Source organism: Lonchura striata, chromosome 1A (assembly GCF_050655825.1).
Source record: "Lonchura striata isolate lonStrDom1 chromosome 1A, ASM5065582v1, whole genome shotgun sequence".
Taxonomy (NCBI): domain Eukaryota; kingdom Metazoa; phylum Chordata; class Aves; order Passeriformes; family Estrildidae; genus Lonchura; species Lonchura striata.
In genome coordinates this window covers 42,191,942-42,212,156 of record NC_140741.1, presented here as the reverse complement: position 1 = coordinate 42,212,156, position 20,215 = coordinate 42,191,942, and the positions used below count along the sequence as shown (strand labels likewise).

General features: G+C 39.0%; 2 protein-coding genes across 15 annotated transcripts in view; one reads left to right on the top strand and one right to left on the bottom strand.

Annotated features, from left to right (window-relative positions):
• Positions 1 to 8,935, top strand: part of PRICKLE1 (prickle planar cell polarity protein 1) — a 65,103-nt gene extending 56,168 nt beyond the window's left edge. For all 7 annotated transcript variants that reach the window (XM_021545305.3, XM_085569442.1, XM_085569445.1 and 4 more), the window contains 6 exons: positions 1,906 to 2,019; positions 2,857 to 2,994; positions 3,491 to 3,694; positions 4,215 to 4,401; positions 4,541 to 5,404; positions 6,686 to 8,935. In XM_021545305.3, coding sequence (XP_021400980.3) covers positions 1,906 to 2,019; positions 2,857 to 2,994; positions 3,491 to 3,694; positions 4,215 to 4,401; positions 4,541 to 5,404; positions 6,686 to 7,542 — 2,364 coding nt within the window. In that variant the 3' untranslated portion in view covers positions 7,543 to 8,935. The remainder of the gene's footprint in view (positions 1 to 1,905; positions 2,020 to 2,856; positions 2,995 to 3,490; positions 3,695 to 4,214; positions 4,402 to 4,540; positions 5,405 to 6,685) is intronic.
• A 3,504-nt stretch (positions 8,936 to 12,439) lies between these two features.
• Positions 12,440 to 20,215, bottom strand: part of PPHLN1 (periphilin 1) — a 62,038-nt gene continuing 54,262 nt past the window's right edge. For 4 of the 8 annotated variants that reach the window (XM_077783480.2, XM_085569452.1, XM_085569450.1 and 1 more), the window contains 2 exons: positions 15,083 to 15,197; positions 12,440 to 14,398 (listed from right to left, as the gene is read on the bottom strand). In XM_077783480.2, the coding sequence (XP_077639606.1) occupies positions 14,379 to 14,398; positions 15,083 to 15,197 (135 nt within the window). In that variant the 3' untranslated portion in view covers positions 12,440 to 14,378. Of the gene's footprint in view, positions 15,198 to 20,215 lie in introns of all 8 variants that reach the window. The other 4 variants (XM_077783479.2, XM_085569448.1, XM_085569447.1 and 1 more) reach the window with 1 other exon arrangement.

Sequence of the window (20,215 nt, the reverse complement as noted above, 5' to 3'; positions counted from 1 at the left end):
CATGACATTGTGCTCCTTGGCCAAGTATTTCACTGCACTTGTATGACTCTTTAAATAATTAGGCATTTGACATCTAGAATATGGATGGTATGACAGCGCATATAAATGAAAGTGTTCCGTCACTGTGACAGGTAATAATGTATTTTACGCTTGTTTAAATAGTTGTATGGCTGCCATTTGTTCATACCAGGATTCCTCTTGCATGGTGTCTGGAGCTGACACTTGTGGCTTGGTTGGGCTCTCCTTTCCCCTCCCTTCAGTCCCCTTTTTTTGTGTAACATCACATGGCAATGGGAATATAAGTGAAAGTATTGATGACTGAGTTGCTGTGGGAGACCAGAATGAACTGCTTACGGTATTCATTCATGGTATTGATGATATTGCAACTGTGCTGAAGCTGTGTACTCAGTAATATTCTGAACTCAAGACTTCAGCATTAAATGGCCAGGATGGCTTTGCAACATCTGCTAAAGGAGGCAGAGCAGTCCTGGCAAGCTTATACAGTCCACAGTTTAAAAAAGTGCAAAAGATGTCTCTTTTTTGCAATGCAGAGATTTTCATAATAATGAGTAAAGTAACAAGTCAGCAAGAATTGCAAATAACAGGCTATTTTTAGGGCAACTCTTTTAATCACTTACTTAAGCATCTATAAGAATCCTGATGAATCAGACCTTAAGGCAAACAGTGAGCTAACATTCTGCCAGAACAATTAAATGCCCTAAAATATCCTCATAATTCCAGCTAGCCCAAACTCACTAAAGATGGGAGGTTTTTTTCCCCCAGAAGGATTTCTTATTTTGAGAATAGTGCAATAAGCTTGAGAAAAGGGCATAAGCTATTTTTAAAGTTTCACTTCTTGCTACATGTTATCTTTTTCTGGAGCATCCTGAAATATAGTTTGTAGCAACTGGGCTTACAGTAGACTTCAGTTGTTTAAATTTTGGTTAAATGAAGATCAAGTCATGTTTCGTACAATCTGTTTCTCATAATTTTGATTGCTTCCTGACTTAAGAGATTGATTAATGCCTTTTTTTCATCTGTCTTGCACAGTAATAAGCTGTTGACCTGAACATTATTTAAATCTGTATGGCAAGTAATATTTTTGCCAATAGTCAGCTCTTACAGCCCCAGGCCTCGTGACAAGCTGGAAACTGCATAGGAAAAACAATAAATCTGTAGCTGTTCCACAAAAATATTTTTTGCCATTGGGCTTTGTCATAGTGTTCATTACAGCTTTCCTGTCATAATATTCTTCTGAAAAAAAAAAAAAGAGTGAAGGCTGATAGAAAAACATTCATCCCGTGAAAATCTCCTGGTTAATTTGCATCTGATTGAAATGTGGCTGGATCCAGCCTCCTCCCAAGGGAAGGATGTTTCCACCTTCTTACCAAAGCCCACATGGAAGCAATGAAAGCTGATGCTTTGGGTGAACCTGATCAGCAGGAGACTACAAAACAGCTTTTGTCTCAACAATGTGTAAAATGCAGAGAGCAAATTAAATTTGTTTATATAGTGGCTGTTTTCTGGAAAGTTTCGTGCCTTGTGTGGTAAATTGCAGAGGGAAACTTAGAATTTCCATGGAGTTGTTGACCAGCCCTGAAGGGGGTGGGAATAATGAGAACATTAAATGTGCATAATTTATGACAGCCCCCTAACTGTCACTGCAAATTGCATTCCAGAAAAGCAATTCAGCAGCTGGGTGCTAGTTTTATCAGAGAATTCAGGTTTGCTGAGATGGTTCATCTGAGTCTTGTATTTTCAGCACAAACTCTGTCACATTCTAATGTAGCATGACCTCTTCTTCCTTAGTAAATGAGACCTGAGATAAAAGAGTAGCCAAAGGACACTGGCAGTGCTTGGGGACCGTGTGTCCCTGGGTCTGAACTCTGCATTTCTCCTGGTCAGGTCCAGCTGTATTTTGCCTGCTTGCCAGAGGAGAAGGTCCCTTATGTTAACAGCCCTGGAGAGAAACACCGGATTAAACAACTTCTCTATCAGCTGCCACCCCACGATAACGAGGTAAATACAGAATTTAGAGTAAACTGTCAGGGCTTGGGTCTCCCTGGCAGCTTTTCCGTGGAGAATTACCTGCCTGCATATTTATTACAAGCCTAAACCATGGCCTGCAGTGGCATCTGAGCTATAAAGCAGCACGGTGTGTACATTGAGTTCATTGTTCAGCTGCCCGCTTGGCTTGTGTGCAGATAAGAGCTGTCTGGAAGGACACTGCCTTTGCTTGTTAGGGAGGCTGGTGTCACTGCAATAAACTTAACACAAGTTGGTTTTATAGTGTTTGCAGCCACCCACCAATTACCAGGAACCTACAAATTCCTGGAATTGCATTGTGGCACACAAAAAGGATGCTTTGTGATAGTAAAAGGTTTGCATCTCAGTTATGCAGTGTAATTTGGAGTAGAAGTGGAAATAACAAACAAGCTCTTTGTAAGGAAAGGGGCGGGGGCGTCGGTACTTAAGGTCTTGTGTATACTGCAGTCGTGGGCACTTAACCATAAATCTAAAGGACAATGTTATGGCTGATTTTAGGTTCATTCCGTTATTTTAGGTTAGCACCAGACTTTGGGCTAGCTTCTAAAAATCTTTTTCTTGCACAAACAACTCCTCAGTTTAGCATGGTGGGTTTTTTCCTGTAATGAAAAAAATAATCTCTCTCCATATTATTTTTGTGATAGGCCATATTACCTAAATATTAAGATGGTAGAGAAGGCAAGCAGGTAAAGTTTAATGATGATTGGCAGCACTCCTGATGAATTCCTTGCATATATGCACTTAACTTACTCATCCTTTAGATTAGAAGCTCAGTCTCTAATATAAGTTCTCCTGTGTTTTCACTGGAAGGTGAGATACTGCCAGTCGTTAAGTGAAGAGGAAAAGAAGGAGCTGCAGATGTTCAGTTCCCAGCGCAAAAAGGAGGCGCTGGGACGAGGCACTATTAAACTACTCTCCAGAGCAGTGATGCACGCTGTTTGTGAGCAGGTAACATACTGGTGCTATAAGCTAGCTACAGGGCTCAATAATGTAAAACTACAGTATCTCAGTATTAAAATTTAAAGTTACCTCTGTCTGTGTCTGAAAACAACAACAACAAAAGATTATTTTTGAAACTGCATGGAAGACGAAAGAAGGTAGTGCTTGCTTAAGCAAAATGTAAGCTTTGATACTACTGCAAATGAACTGAGTCTTTGATGTATTTCCTACTCAAAAAAAAAAAACCCTAATGCTGACTCATACTAAAGTAATGACAAATAAAAAGCAGGCAAAAACTTTAAAATGTTTTGTATAAAATAAACTCTATTCGCATAAGGTTTATTAAGATGCAGTTCATCTAGACCAAAACTGATAATATTTTTTTCCTCTTGTCAGAATTTTGGAATAAAATCTCATATTTGGTTTGGTGTTTTGACTTAGTTTAAATGCAAGAAGCTAGTAGTTTTGAATGGGAAGTGTGTTCACTTTCTGGGTTTGTTCCTAGTGCGGTACAAAAGTAAACGGCGGTGAAATTGCAGTTTTTGCCTCAAGAGCTGGGCCTGGTGTGTGCTGGCATCCCTCCTGCTTTGTGTGCTTCACGTGCAACGAGCTTCTTGTTGACCTTATCTACTTCTACCAAGATGGAAAAATTCACTGTGGCAGACACCACGCTGAACTTCTCAAACCTCGATGTTCAGCCTGCGATGAGGTAAATAATTCACATTTTACAGCCAAGTAAACACTCCTGTTTTTCAGTTGCACCAAACTGCACCACCTGTTTCAAACTGCACCACTTTGGAAATTCCTAATTCCACATGCAGTCACTTAAGAAGTCAGGACTCTGCTGTATAGATGTGTTTGAAAGCTGAGGGATATTTAATTTCTTGTCAAACTGGAAATATTACAAGCAATAAGGTGGTATTTAGAAAGCAAACACCTGTTTGTGTTTAGAATTGAACATTCTCAAATTTTCCAAAATATTATCCTTATGGAACTTCTTTAATGGTTGAGTTCTGAAGTTCCTTTTTTTTTTTTATTTAGAATGTACTGGTTTTCTTTCTTTTTATTTCTCTTGTGGGAGATTGTTGTTTCTATCTTTGTATTCAAAAGGGAGCAAAATAAAAATAAATTTTGTGTGTGAACTGTAGAGTTAGGATATTTTATATGCTGTAATTCCCAGTTTGATGTTTAGGCCACTTAACTAAAAGTATTCTTTTATCTCTGAAAAGATAATTTTTGCTGATGAGTGTACAGAAGCTGAAGGTCGCCACTGGCACATGAAACACTTCTGTTGCCTCGAGTGTGAAACAATCCTGGGTGGACAGAGATACATCATGAAGGATGGGCGGCCGTTCTGCTGTAACTGTTTTGAATCTCTCTATGCAGAATACTGTGAGACTTGTGGGGAGCACATTGGTAAGTGTGTCCTTTAGAAGCATTAAACTTACAAATTAAGGGAAAGCCAATCTATGAAATTATTTCCCATTCCAGAAGAATGAATTCTGCAAATAGTTTTTTAGAGAGACCCACAGCATTACTTTTTCCCTCTTTCCAGGTGTTGACCATGCTCAGATGACCTATGATGGACAGCACTGGCATGCCACAGAAACTTGCTTTTCTTGTGCTCAGTGCAAGACCTCTTTGCTTGGCTGCCCTTTCCTTCCAAAGCAAGGGCAGATTTACTGTTCAAAAAGCTGCAGCCTAGGAGAGGATGTTCATGCCTCCGACTCTTCTGATTCTGCGTTTCAGTCTGCTCGATCCAGAGATTCCAGGAGGAGTGTCCGCATGGGAAAAAGCAGCCGGTCAGCCGACCAGTGCCGCCAGTCTCTCCTCCTGTCGCCGGCCCTCAATTACAAATTTCCTGGCCTTTCAGACAGTGCTGATGATACTCTTTCTCGTAAACTGGATGATTTGAGCCTTTCAAGGGAAGAGGCAGGCTTTGTTAATGAAGACTTCTGGAAAGGAAGGGTAGAGCAAGAAATGCCTGAAGACCCTGAAGAGTGGGCTGAACATGAAGACTACATGACCCAACTTCTTCTGAAGTTTGGTGATAAAAGCCTCTTCCAGCAACCCACTGAAGTAGACATTAGATCAGGTGAACACTGGATTTCTGATAGCATGGTCAAGAGCAAGTTGGACTTGAAAAAAAATAATCCAAGCCTAGCAAGTAAGAAGTATCAATCAGACATGTACTGGGCCCAGTCACAAGATGGTTTGGGAGACTCTGCATATGGCAGCCACCCAGGCCCTGCCAGCAGCAGGAAAATCCAGGAGCTAGACATGGAACACGGGGCCTCAGGATACAAACATGACCAAGCACCATGGTATGGAGGTTCTCTCGAATGTTTGTCTGACCTGAAACAGCAAGAACAAAGTGTTCGAGACTCAATGGATTCCTTGGCTTTGTCTAACATAACAGGTAATGGGGAATATCAATTAGTGGTTTTGATGGAGAAGTCAACAAAAGCATGTGTGTTGGAGTATTTTGAAGGAAAATTTTTCATTTTAGTGTTTTCTAAAAAGCTTTATTATCAAGAGATGCATATAAGATAGGCAGCAGCTTTTATCAAGCCCATAATCTTTTACAGGATATGCTTCTGCTACTTAAATCCTGTTAGATTCTTCTCCATTCCTTTTGAATTCTCTTTTTTTTGCTTTAAGCAATGATGTTAAACAGAATAAAAACAGACTTCAACTACACGTTTATTATATACAAACCACTGCTTTAAGCAAATTATTATTTCTCCATACCTTATGTATAAGAAGTTGCATTATATATTAGGATGATATTAAAGACAATCTACAAAATATTTTAGATACCTTCCTGATTTGCTTGTAAAACTATATAGAAAATCTGAAAGGATGGTAAACTTCCTAGCCTTAGGCAATTAGGTTTGTGAGATTTATTTTTCCCCACTGACTAAAGAGAATCTGATAATGCACTTTTGTGAACCTCCTTGTCAAACATGATTGAAATTACCCAAAGGGATAAAGTGTGCACTAACCTTCCTTTCCTATTTCTGTACAAAAATCCCGAACCTGGCAGTTAAGACCCATTTGAAAAGTTCTCTGATCATCATCTCCTTTCCTCCTGTAACCTGAATTATGGCAGCTACTTGTCTAGCTGAGGCCCAACCACAGGCTGGCTGCATTTGCCAAGCAGCAATGAGGGAACTAAGGAGGGGAGCTTGGTTCAGGGGGTGCAGGTGGAGGAGGCACTGGTGGTACTGCACCTAGGACCACCACAGGCACGTGACACTTTTGATAATTTTTTTAGAGTAAGGATCCTTTTTTGCAAGGCAGTAAGCTTGGCTTCCCTGTTGAGACACCTGGGAACATGAATTTGGCAACACTAGAATTGTGAAATATTTTAGCCTTAAGAATGGCAAGCATAGACTGCAGAACAATTTTAAGTAATCCTTTTTTCTTAAAAGGCATACCTGTATATATGTTTCAAAATTTTCAACCCATTGAACTTCTGTTCTTGATGTCCTCATGACAGCCAATTCTTTGGTCATCAGAGTTAATACTTAAATGCTTTAAGCCAAAAAAAAGCTTATTCTACTATGAAGGGAGCATTTTTTGGTAGTAATTCAAAAAAACACTTGGTGACAATAAGTGTTTCATATTTTGTTACAATACTTGTCTCTTTGGTACTCCTCTCATTTTCTTTTTCCTCCTTTCTCAATTCCCACCTCAGGGCCTTCAATGGATGGAGAAGGCAAGCCACGGCCATCTCTCTATTCTTTGCAAACTTTCCAAGAACTGGAGGTGGAGGACTGTGAGAAGATGAGCAACATGGGAACTCTGAATTCTTCAATGCTCCATCGGAGCACTGAGTCCTTGAAGAGTCTGAGCTCAGAGTTGTGTCAGGAAAAAGTGTTGCCAGAGGAAAAGCCAGTGCATGTGCCTGTACTGAGACGATCTAAATCCCAGTCTAGACCACAACAAGTGAAGTTTTCAGATGATGTTATTGATAATGGAAGTTATGAGAATCTTGAAATACGTCAGCCTCCCATGAGTGAAAGGACTCGTAGGCGTGTTTACCATTTTGAAGAGCGTGGAAGTCGGCCTTCTCACCATCGCAGAAGAAGCAGGAAGTCTCGTTCAGATAATGCACTTAATTTGGCCACAGAAAGAAGATGCTCTCCAAGAGAGAGATTTCGTTATTACTCCCCTCAGGATCATGAAAAATTTCTTCAGAATAGAAGCTCACGTGAGCTTCGGGCTTATATTCAAAATGCAGAGCTGTATGGACAATATGCCCATACCAGGTCTGACTATGCACTGCGGAATCAGGTGGTTGATAAGTTCTTTGGACTGTATGGTGAGGAAGATGACTCCTGGTGTTCAACTTCATCCTCATCATCTGATTCAGAAGAGGAAGGATATTTTCTAGGACAGCCAATTCCACAGCCACGGTCATTGAGATACCCATACTATACAGATGACCTTTCTGGTCCAACTACTGCATTATCCAGTTCTCAGTTTGGACAAAGGACAACCAAATCAAAGAAGAAGAGGGGACACAAAGGAAAAAATTGTATTATATCTTAATTGAGTACAAGTATTTCTTAATTGCAAGGACCAGTCAATTCTGTAGCTACAGTTTGAACCACATCTTTTTTTTATATTAATAATTGTACTTAGGCAAGTTGCTGAAGTTCATAATGCTTTGCCACTGTAAATGATAACCATGCCAGAGTTTAAATTGTAAAAGTAACATTCAGAAATGTCACCACACCAAATGATCTGTTCAGATACTGCTAGGTTTCCATACTGTGTTTTAGCTGTCAAAATACTATTACTGCAGTTCTTACTACAGAGTTTTTGTAGACATTTCATTTTATGCTCACTATTCACCTGTGTTGAATTATCTAAGAGAGAGGATTCAACAAAGATGAATAAATAAAAATGTCAGTCCTGTGCTGTAACTATAGACACACGGGGTGATCTTTGACTTCTTCCTCTTCCTGCCAAGAAAGAGAAGGCTCTATACTGTGCCCTTTCTACATTGATAAAGCTCACTCTTCCTTATTCAAGTTTCCATACAAAAACTGGATTATTTTTATTTGGGAAAATGCTCCTTAAGAAGGCAAAAATCATAATGTGAGAGCTGAAATGCTTGAAGCCTTGATGTATCCTAAAGCAGCAGTGAATGTTTTGTACATTTAACTTTCATATTTTTTCCTCTACAATTTTTTGAGAAAGTGTAAGGTGGTTGGTTTTGGTTTGGGGTTTTTTCCATGTCTGTTTAAAGGAAGACATTAATTCAGCTTCTGGAATTGGACTTAGCTGCCAATGAGTGGTGATAGTTTTTTCTGCCATGGCTCCCACCCCTCAGCAGTGAGAGAGGTACCACTGCTGGAGTCCTTTGCTCAGGCATGTAACCCCATTTAAGTCAATGGATCTACTTATGTAACAAATATTTTCATATGGGCTTAAAGGATTAGGCTCCAAAATTGTGTCTTTTCACATGCATTATCCAGGTTTTAAAATGTATTAGCTACAATTCTAAGTCAAAAAAACGTTGATATTTATAATGTAGTATTTCATAGGCTTAAATGTATTCATAATTTAACAGTGCAAATACTAATGTACATATTGTACAGTTAAAATTTTAAAATCTGAATATTTTTATATCCCTGAATTTGAAGAAGTTTGTTACAATATCAAACTAGATTTGTTAGGGGTTTAACAGCAGTGTTATGGATGAAATATTGCTTGTATTTTAGTCAGGGGGTTTAAGTTGAAAAATGTTCAGTGCAAAACAGCTTAATTTTGTCTACTAGGTATTAAAAGCTCTATATGCATGGTGAGGCTATGTAAATACTCTCTACAGCCCTCTTAATCTTGCAAGTATTATTTATGGGTCAAGCAAAATGTAAACTATATAAATGTAAAAACCACACAAGCTTGGAATATATCATTACAACCAGTATGAAACTCCTGTGGACGTGGATTTTTTTATTATTGTTCCCCCTCCTTCCCCAAAAATAATTTCTGAAGTTTGCTTACCTAAAGGAAGAGAGATACTGAGTGGTTCTAGAAGGCAAGCTGGCAAAAACTATAAAGTAGGAGGTAATCCCAGTAGTTGCTTTGAACTCCAGATATGGAGCAGGAAGCTATTTAAGGTTATAATAAACTTCTTCACTGTTTTAAGGGCAGGAATTTCTTAACAGTGATAGCCACTAATGAAGATAGTTCCATTTCATAGGCTTTTTGGGTAAGAAGCATTTATTATTGCATTAGTTCCCTTTCTTCAGGTGGTCAGAAAGCCAATGGCTTTAGCATTTACTAAGCTTGCCCTTTTTGAGGATAGAGAAGTATGGAAACAAAAGCAGCTAGAAGTAAGTGGGAGAATGAACATGAGCACTGGTTTGCACCAAAGAATACTAGGCTATTGCTAAGAGTAATCAGACTAGCAGTTACTTGCTTGTTGTATTTTTCAGGGTAAGATGAGCAGCAGATCCTTTCCTCCCAGAGGTGGTACTCACGACATAAGTCACTTTCCTAGTACAGGTCTTGTGGGGGTGAAAGCTGATCAAAGCCATGCCTGGGTGCCTGTGGGGTGCTTCCATCTGGCTGCTGTGGGGCTCAGGCAACTTTCCTAGCAGCCATGTGCCCACTGGGCTCAATATGCTACAGCCACCACACTGGCAGTGCGATGCTTGTTCATAACCTCCCTCAGGATGCTCCAAGAATGATTAGGACCTTCCACTCTCAACTGTGTTTCCAAAAATGGGAAACCAGGATCCTCAGAAACAAAATGCTCTGCCACTACCGCTGTGTCACATGTTGGACCAAGTAACTGTCTCATGAGAAATGTCTCCACGAGTAGTTCTTCTGGTTCCACACCATCTCCTGAGATGCAGCAGATGTACTCTCCCAAACTGCAGTACCTTATGGAATATTACAGTTCTCGTAGATTGTTAACTGCTTCTTAATACTTTCTTTTTTAAAAAAGAGTTTGAACATGACTATATGACTTTATTTTTTTCTGGACATAAACAATATCTTACTATTTTTGACAACTTCTTATGAGAAATATTTCTGATTCCTCCACCTTGAAGAGAATGATATGGGATATAGTGTCTCTGACCAGCACAAGACTCAGATACAAAAGCTCTAAACTGTGGTTAGTGTTACTGGAAGTAGTACCCATATTCCTAGTGAAGTATAACCTGGTAGGCACCTAAGCATGACACAGCTCCTTATTCACTATCCCCCAATGGGATGGGGGGAGAGAAAAATAAGAAAACTCATGGGTTGAGCTGAAAGCCATTTAATAGATAAAAACAAACAAGCAAAAAACGCCAAACAGAAAACCCTGAAGTGATAGCAAAAAGCCCACAAGCTCAGCACCAGCTTGTCCTTAAACAGCAGCAGCCCTGGCAAACTCCTCACTCCCATCCCTAGTTTTATATGCCAAGCCTGATGCCCTGTCACCTGTGGTCAGCTGGGGTCAACTGTCCTGGCTGTGTTCCCTCCCAGCATCTTGTGCACTCCCACCTTCCTCACTGATGGGGTGGGCTGAGGGGCAGAAAAGGCCTTGACTGGGTAAGGTCTGCTCAGCAACAGCTGAAACATCCCGTGTTATCACCATGTTTCCAGGAAAAACCTGAAGCACAGCACCACTGCACCAGCCACTATGAAGAACATTTAACTCCATCCCAGCCACACCCAGTACAATCTTCATGACAGTGAAAAATAGGCAAAACTTTATCAAAACTGAAAATCTTGCAGATAAGAGGGTGACAAGGATTTCGTCCTTCTCTGATACCTGACATTACCTCCTTTTGTATCAATAATGGTTCTATTGCTGATTTTCACCTTTACTGCTCACATTGCCACTCAAAGCTGCCAAGTCACCCAAGTGAGTTTACAGAGGTAACCACCTCAGTCTTGGCAGACAGCACTGAGTTTTCATACTCCTTTTAATTTCCACCTTCTTTTTAATTTTTAAAAGGTATCTGCAATATTAAGAAGTGCTAGGAGTAATTTCTGTTTTCAGGAGCTCTGAAGGTGACATATAAAATTCCTTCATCACAGCATGTTTCCTTTCCCCAGTGTTCTTCCTACAGCTTTCCAGAGCCCCATTGAGGCTGATCACTTGACCAGGAACAATTTTTTTTTACATGATGTGAAACTAATCCAAAATACTTACTTGTAAAGCAACCAAGACTAAAAGCCATGTTTCTTTCTTAAGTTAAGGGACTGCCATAGTATATTTTACTTAAATCAACTGCAAGCATACATCACAAAAGGTTAAATGCAAACATTCAACAGAATGCCAAGTATTAGATGGAAAATCAGTTACTTATCACTTAGAAATGTGAATTAAACCTTTCACGGAAATAGCACTTAAAAAAACTGAAAAGACTCCCTAGTTCACAAGTAAAGTTTAATCAATTAAAAAAAAAAAAATCAGATGAAGCAAATGATTAGGCATAGTGAATGGGGTTACCTCAGGCTGGCAGCTGGTCACCAGTGGTACTCCACAGGGCCTAATTTTAGGGCCAGTGCTCTTTAATGGAGATAGACAAGTCAAATGTCCATTGAGTGAGTTTGCTGATGATACTAAATTCAGAGGAGCTGTGGACTCCCTCAGGAGTAGAAAAGTCTTGCAGAGATCTGAACAGACTAAGGAGCTGGGAGGCAATGATCAGCTGCATGAAGTTGAACAAGGGCAAGTGCCACATTTGCCACCTGGGAAAGGACAGTCCTGATTATCCTTAAAACTTGGGGAATGAGGAGTTGGATAGCAGCCCTGCAGAAAGAGATTTGGGGACCCCAACTGATGGCAAATTACACTCAAATCAGCAGTGCCCTGGCAGCCAGGAGGGCCAGCCCCGTCCTGGGAAGCATCGGGCCCAGCATCACCAGCCAGGCAAGGGAGGGGATTGTCCTGCTCTGCTCTGGAGCAGCCTCACCTCAAGTGCTGGGGGAAGTTTTGGGTGCCACAATATAAGGATATAAATCTATTTGTGTGCCCAGAGTAGGGTGGTCAAGGTGGTGAAAGAAGCCTGGATGAAACTAAGGGGTGAGCTCACTGCATTCTACAGGTTCCGCAAGGTGGGCAGCAGAAGGTCAGGCAATGAATTCTCTCTGGTGCCCAGTGACAGGACTCAAGGAAATTGAATGAATCTGCATCAGGGGAAGTTAAGACTGAACATGAGAGGAAGGTTAGTCACTGGAACAGACTCCCAGGGAAGTGGTACAGCCTCAAGCCTCCCAGAGTTCAAGGAGATATGGACAATGCTCCTAGTGGTTCAGTGAGAAGCAGGGAGTTGGACTCAACCAACACTACAGCTCCCTTCCAGCTTGAGATATTCTATGATTCTCTGAGTGTAAACTTAGACCTTACTTTACAGAAAAGCACTTGAAAATTTGGATACATTTATAATAGTAAAATTAAATCAGGCTTCTTACAAAGGAAACTACTAACAAACTGTACAGTAACAATGGCACTTTTTAATAAAAAATATATTACACACAATTTTTATTATTTTTTCCATGAGCATTTCTAACCCAAAGTAGAAACTCAGATGTAGCATCCTGAAGGCTCTCAATCTTGTAGGTAAGTAGTGAAGTGCTGTAGTTATGCTTCTGCATCAGAGAAGACTTTGACTGATCTTATTAAATCAGGTTGTTGCCAGAAGGAGTGGATCAGGTCTCACTACTATGTCACAACAGCTTGCCTCCATTCTCCTGTCTCTTTCCCCAGATTAGCATCCTGTAGCATCCATGAGCTGATTCCCACTCACTGTGCAGCCCACACAATCCCAAATGCTAACAAGGGTAGTTGCAGATCATCTTCTTGGAGCAACATGAACTTTTAGAAAACAAGAAAAGCCAACTGCAAAACCTCCACTTATTGGCATGAGAACTAGCCAGGGATCTCAGGAATCTGATGCAATACATATTTAATACACCATATAAAGATCTGCATGTGTAAGATGCTGTGATACATACAGTACCTTGTACATGTCAAATCATTGCTACTTTGTGTTTCTGAACACCATTCTTATGAAATATGGAAATAGTGAGTAAACAATCATGCTTATACTTACCTCTTTGTGATTATGACTGAAGTTATCACTTTTCTAAAATGTTCATAAAAACCCAGTACCTTAATAAATGCATTCATCAGGATTCCACCGCATCCTAAATATTTTTCACTGGGAACCTCTTGGCTTTCCTCCACCATTGTTCCCAAACTGCAAATTGTTCTATCAGGTCAAAAGTGGTGCGAGACACTAACCAGAATCACCTAGATTTGAAATTATAGGGAATTTGAAGACTTAAGGATAAGCTTTGTGTTCCACCTAATGGAAAGCAACCTGGTGTCTTAGGTTGCAATGTTAAGATGTAACCAGATGTATTTTCTATTACAGTGTGTTGAAACCAGGTGGAGTAGGGTTCTTTATCTCTTCCATTCCCCATCCCCTCTTGGGGGGATATCCTCTGTTAATGGGCCAGCTGTTAAAACCAGGTGGGGCAGTTTTCTTTCTCTCTTCCAGGACCCATCCTTTGACCAGGGAGACATCTTCTGTTAGTGGGCCATTGAGTCTCACTGGATTACTGATAAAATTACATCATCCCACTGTGAGACACTCCGCCCAGGGGGAGAAACCAAGCATTCCTACCTAGTTAAAATCTGAAATTGGAATATTTGGAAAATGAGCCCTTTTTCACTAGATTCTCAGAGGAAGACTGGGCCCATTTACACCATCACTTCAGAGGAAACCTACACCCTTTCTATAGGATCACTGCTTCAACAGAACACATTTGTCATTCTAGGAGGACTGCAGCCCCCATTTAATCAAACTTCTGTCAACACACTGACTAACAGGTGTCAGGTTGTGTTCTGACTCTGTCAGTGTTGTTTTGTATTACTGCATTTTTATTTTAATTTTCCTAGTAAAGAACTGTTATTCCTATTCCCATATCTTTGCCTGAGAGCCTTTTAATTTCAAAATTATAATAATTCAGAGGGAGGGGATTTACATTTTCCATTTCAAGAGAGACTCCTGCCTTCCTTAGCAGACACCTGTCTTTTCAAACCAAGACACCTGGGTTTACTGGGGAGATGGTCCTGCTCACTTTCCTTATCCATCCTCGACACCCCAATTCCTGCTCCTTCTTGAAGCTGGAAATAAAGATTACACACAGCCTCCTTATTGTAAAAATTCATGGATGAAAAGGCTTGAGAAGTTGTAAGTGGGGAGATCAACAGAGTAGGAAAAGCGACCTTTCCCTGCTCAGTGGCTACCTACAGCTACATTCAGTACAGTGTAGTTAAAAACAGAGCAAACAGTAACAAAAACTGGAATCCATCCTACATAATACTGATTACTAGTAATGAGTCATGAGATGGAAAACATCAAAATTTAAAAGGCATTTGTAGAACCTGCAATTAGAACAAAAATACAGCACTTCTTACATCAAGTAGTTAATTACTCTGTCAGTCAGAAACTAGAGATAACCCCTAGTGTAATTTTGGAGAATTAATCTGATTTTTTAAAAATTAAACCCAAATAAATAATTTAAATCATAATTGTGACCAATTCTGCAAGTTTTCCCTTCCTACAAATAACAAGACATATTTGTGCATAACTTGAGGAATGAGAGCAGCTTAATGTAATTTTAATAAAAAATACAACATTTTAAGTTACACTTATATGCATCAAAACTTAAGTGTACAGACATGAGACTGATCATTTTTCCAAGGTAATTGTGTAAGATTTCAAAAATAGTTTGTTGCTTTACAGCATTTTTGGAAAGACCATCCTTTCAAAGGAATATATGTCAACAAGAACAGGTAGGATGAATACAACTGTGGAGATCACAATGGACAAGGGAACAGCCACCTGAGCTCTTAGAAAGGAGCATGGGCCTTGGGTTCAAACCTCGAACAAAAGTTCCTCTTTCCCCGCCAAAGGCAGATTTATGTGCTATGGCAGTTACAATGCAGAGGATCTAAAAGCATATTTTTGTCCTTAGTATGAGCCCTCTTTGAAGGACTCTGATACATCTTGGTTGGCAGCATCATACTGAGCAATGAAATGTTTGAGTTCTTCAATGCATCGCTCACCTATTTCATGCAAATTCTGCCTCAGGGCAAACTGAATGGACGTCTCTAATGATGGATCTTTATCAATTAGCATCTTCACTACCATGCCAAAGGTTTCACAGTCTTGTCTGTAGACCTAGAAACAACGCATTTTAGGAAATTATTAAATGCAAAACTCTTTACATTAGCACACCAACAGCCCTTACTGAGTTAGATCCAAATGTAACAAAGGATATTGGATTTAACATGAGTTTCAGTTGTAAAACTTACTGGCCATTTCCTCTCTTCTGACCTATGCTAATAAAAATGTAACTAGCTCAGCACTATCTGGATACCAAAAAAAACTTTTATAGGATGAAATACCATAATACAGAAATTAAGTTCCCCTCACAGCAATATTTAATAAATAATGGTAAAGCAAAGTACTAATGCTAAAATAGATTTTCTTTTCATTTCAATATATTTAAAATAAACTATGAAATGTCTAACAATCTCAATCTTCATACAAAGCACCAATAATTTAGTTCGTAATTTTTCCTAATACTTTAAATATAAGTTGTGTTTAAATAATTTCACCAAATTTTGTTTGTTTGTTGGATATCTGTTTCTTATAGAAGTCCTTGACAAAGAATACTTTAATTAGTTTGGATGCATTGACGATTCAATCACTTAGGATTAAAGAAATCCTGGCAGTGGTTTACCTGAACCCATCAGACCTTCTCCCACAAAGAATGGAGAGTTTGCAAGACAGTCATGCACCATATTTGAGGTGAACTACCTTTTTGTTATCTCTGCAACTGTTTTTCAGCAATAAACAGATGACCATGCTCTTATGCAGTTTCCAAAGCAAGTCAGTGATATTTAAAATTTCTTTCCACATTCCAGCTAAGTTCATTCATCTGAACACCCAGCAAAACAGTAACTTCTTGAAGTCTTCCAACTGCCAGATGCAGCTCATTTTCAAACTTCTTAGGCCAATTTCCATTTAGAAAATACACTAGCTTTTTGACTGAAGACAAGTAAGTTTTCTCTCTCCCATACATCTTTTTTTGAGGAAAAAAAGCTAAAATGTTGATATACTTCCAAGTGTGATTATCTTTCACAGAGGTGTGCAAGCCTTTCCTTTCACATCTGTTTTGTGGACAGAAATGACACAACCTATGCAAGCAATTTCCCTTTACTAAAAACGAAAGAAAAAGCCAAACAAAGCACACCCATCGCTCACCCAGTGAAAACCCATCCTAAGAAACCATTCATAAGAATCAGTCTGAGGTCAGCTCAAGCATCTTCATATTAGAAAAACAGCAAAAAACCCCAACATTCTGTACAAAACTAAACTATTCTTAGAAACACAATGATTATCATGATACCTTTAATAAAGATAATTCTTAAATGCTTAATAGCATAGTCTAGGAAAACAGCTTAAGATCAGACCCACTTTTCAAACACTGGTTGGCAAACAAAAGAGAACCTTTTGGAAGGAAGTAATCTTCAGTGGAGGGTAACAAGTCAAGAAGAAGAGTGCAGCCCAAACTAAACTTGAGCCAAACATTTTTAAGTGGGGAAATGCACATGGCTTTTTTTTTTTTCAGAGAGGGGTTTGTCTCCTGCTTTGTAGTTCTTTGCTAGTAAAATAACAGCATAAAAGCCAGACCCTCAGAACTCATGCTCCATAGCAAGTAAAACATGGTACTTTGTAAAAACTTCAAACAGAGAAAATATGCATTAATATTTTTTCTCTCTTCCCAAAGAACAAGCTCAGAAAGAGCTGTACAGGGAGGCACCCAAGGCTGCAATTGAAGGAAATGCTCTACTTTTCATGGATCTGCAAACTACAGGCAAATAGTGCTACCTGCTACTTCTCCCACACACCACAAACAACTAACCCAGATGAAATACTCTCACTCTTAGCATATAAATACTAGCTTGATCTAAGCTAGTAGATTTTTCTACTGATTTTTCTTCCAAGCTTTCATAAAAGAAGACTTGGAAGAGAATCAAGAGAACCTTTGTCATTGCTGAATCTGAAGTCAGAAGTCACTTTGCTGTCACAAGAATCTGGAAACAAAACGCCTTCATCTAAGAGATGAACATTTTCAATACTTTGTGACAAAGATTAAAAATAATAGAATTTACCTAAATTAGGGGAAGAGGGCAAATGTGGAGCAGGTAAGCACTTTTAACAACAGAAAACAAAGGAATCAGCTCAGCTCCTCTAACAGTAATTGATCAATTTTCTCTCAACAAGCTTTCTGCCCCAGCTGCTAATTCTGATCCTCCTGGTACAAAATCTGCCTCCTTCACAATTGTGCTGATAATTCTATTTGTATAGCTGCAACATCCCAATTGTGCTGATAAATCTATTTGTATAGCTGCTACATAAATTGCATCACTGAGATGCTCCCTTTTAAAATTATTTCTTCCCCCCACCCCCTCCATTAATTTGATTCAGTTATTCAATTCTAAAACCAGATGCATCAGCACAACTGAAAGAACTGTGAGCCAGGTTGTAAAGTGAAAACTTCACAAAAAATTTATATCAGAAGTCAAGGCACAACTACCAACTTTCAGAGATTATGTTACTATGCTTTACAGAAGGAAATGGTGATTATTAATTACAAGAATATCAATACACACTATGTTAATTAACAGCTTAATGGTACAATCAATTAGTTTAAAAATTTGTGAAAGCACTGAAAGCTCTTGAAAGAAGAAGAATTAATATCTCTCTTTAGACAGACTAAAAGAAGGCTATTTCTGACAAATAAGATTAGAATGTGATGCTTAAGGAAAAAAGAAAACTGCAGAAAAGAGCAAAAAAAAAAAACTGCAAAAAGAGCTCTCTGCTGGAGAAAAATACTGGAAGAACTCATGACCCAATAACATATGAAAATAACCCTATCTTTAAAATTCCAGCTGATACTGATTTTGAGCTCAGACCATGGAAAGCTCATCTGTAAACATCTGGAACTAAAACCTGAAAATGATTCCATGTGTGGAGAAAGAAGAAATAACATTTTTAAAATTAAAAACAAGAAAGGGAATGATACGAATGACATGATTATTCTGTCTGACATATAAATCAGATAATCCTGAAAACAGCTAGAGCCACAGGGTGATCATTTACGGTGGCCCTAGCACACATTCATTCTCTGACCTAAGCTACAGCACCAGCATAATGGAAAGAGCATGCAAAATTTTAGTAGATGAAGTAGATGAAGAAGAAGTAGAAACATCTGTTCTACTTCCAAATATATAAATAAATGTTTATATACACACACTGTATATATATCTACATCTGTATATATAGAGATACATGCACTCTTGCTTCTCCTATGCATGGCAAGTATTTAAGTAGAATTCAAGTTCTTTGAAGTGTTTTCCAAAATCAGCACATCTGGCATCTGTGAGGTCACAGGATCACAAATATGCATACTTTTATATTATTCTCATGGAATTTTAGAATGTTACATGATAAGGGCAGAGAGGCTCTGACTGAGATCAACCCATTGCCATGCCATTCTCCATGTAAGTACTTGACGCAAATATAAAATTGTGATGTACCTGCAATATATTAGTGAACACACCTCATTTATTTGAGAAAGCTAAACCAAAATTTGCACTTAGAACTGTTTAAATATAGCTGGAAGACATTTACTTCCAGACCTACTTAGAGCAATGGAGATGTCAGCCGCCCAGGTTGGAGGCAATCAAGCCCTAAAACTCCCCAGGCAGAATGAAACTTTCAAGAACTCCCTCATCTACATCTATGCCAAGTTTTCACAGTGAACTTCAAAGTGCCATCAACAGTGTCTTGAAATACAATGTATGACACTGACATGGAAAAATTATGGATACCAAACACTCTCTTCTTCCAGCTCAGCTGTGGAATGTTAACCTATGTAAAGGAAGAAAGAGGGGCAGAAGCAAGCACATGGCGGGGACTGCTCTATATCCCTCTTTCAATTATAATCTAAAAATGGTCTTGGCTTAACCAAAGAATGAATGGGTGAAAAACCAAAATTGTTGATGGGTGGAATTACACATGGCTAGGGAATACCTTGACAACATGCCTACTACTGATGAAGTCCATATAATTTGCTGATTAGTCATGTTTTTCTTCAAAACTGTTCCAGAGCCGTACATATGCTTTGTGCAAAAGAACTGTTGGACAATATAAACAGTAATGACAATGCAAATTAGAACTTAGGATGTCCACCCCTGCAAATAACTACAGGCTGCAGAAGAATCATAAGAGCAATCTTGATCTCAAAATCTTGCATACCTGGCCAGCTTTATTTCAACAACAAGACCAAATAATGGTATTCAAAGGGAATGAGGACAAGCCTTATTTCAACACATGCAACAAGTTCCGTAGCTTAGCTCTACAGTCTGTTTTTTTAACTTCTCAAGGTGACTCAGAACAGCTAAAACCACAGTATCTATTCTAAACAGGCTTTGAGGAAAAGGTAAACAAGACAGAATTCTCTGATAATCACAATGACTCTCTGGAAGACTGGTCCCACCAGGATACAAAAGTTAGCCTCTGTATTTCTCATGTCCACAGCTTGTAGAAAGTAGAACTAAGTAGCAAATGGGAAATGCAAATTTCTCCTCACTCAGAAAGGACTCAAATGAATCTCTGCTTCTCATTTCCAGGAGAACTGTTCTAATGGATGTGCTTTATTTTATATGCAGGTATTAAAACACTTTCCCCTCCAAATATGGTTTTGAATGAAAAATACTGTGACACTTTTTTTGAATGCTCTTGGCTTCATGCACACATGAAAGCCTCTTCAATAGAATTCATCCAGAGACTTGCATATACCAGGCTTGAGCAGCTATATGCAGAAGATGGTCAAAATCCAGTGCAGAAGGGGGTATTCTTGCTCACAAAGACAAGTAGGACTAGCAAACATGATAAAGACCACATCCATTACGTGGATATAATGATTCAGCAAGTGAAATTGATGTTGATGATTTATTCTGTAATTTCCAACACCTCCTCTTTTTCCTCTCAACCTTTCCTGGGTTTTTTTGAGTATTTTTAATATTCCATGCATTTCAAAATTCATCTAACACTCTCTTGCCTCCACCAGAACTCATTCAGAGCAACACGATGCAAGTCGAGACTCTCTGAGCAGCTCTGCACCA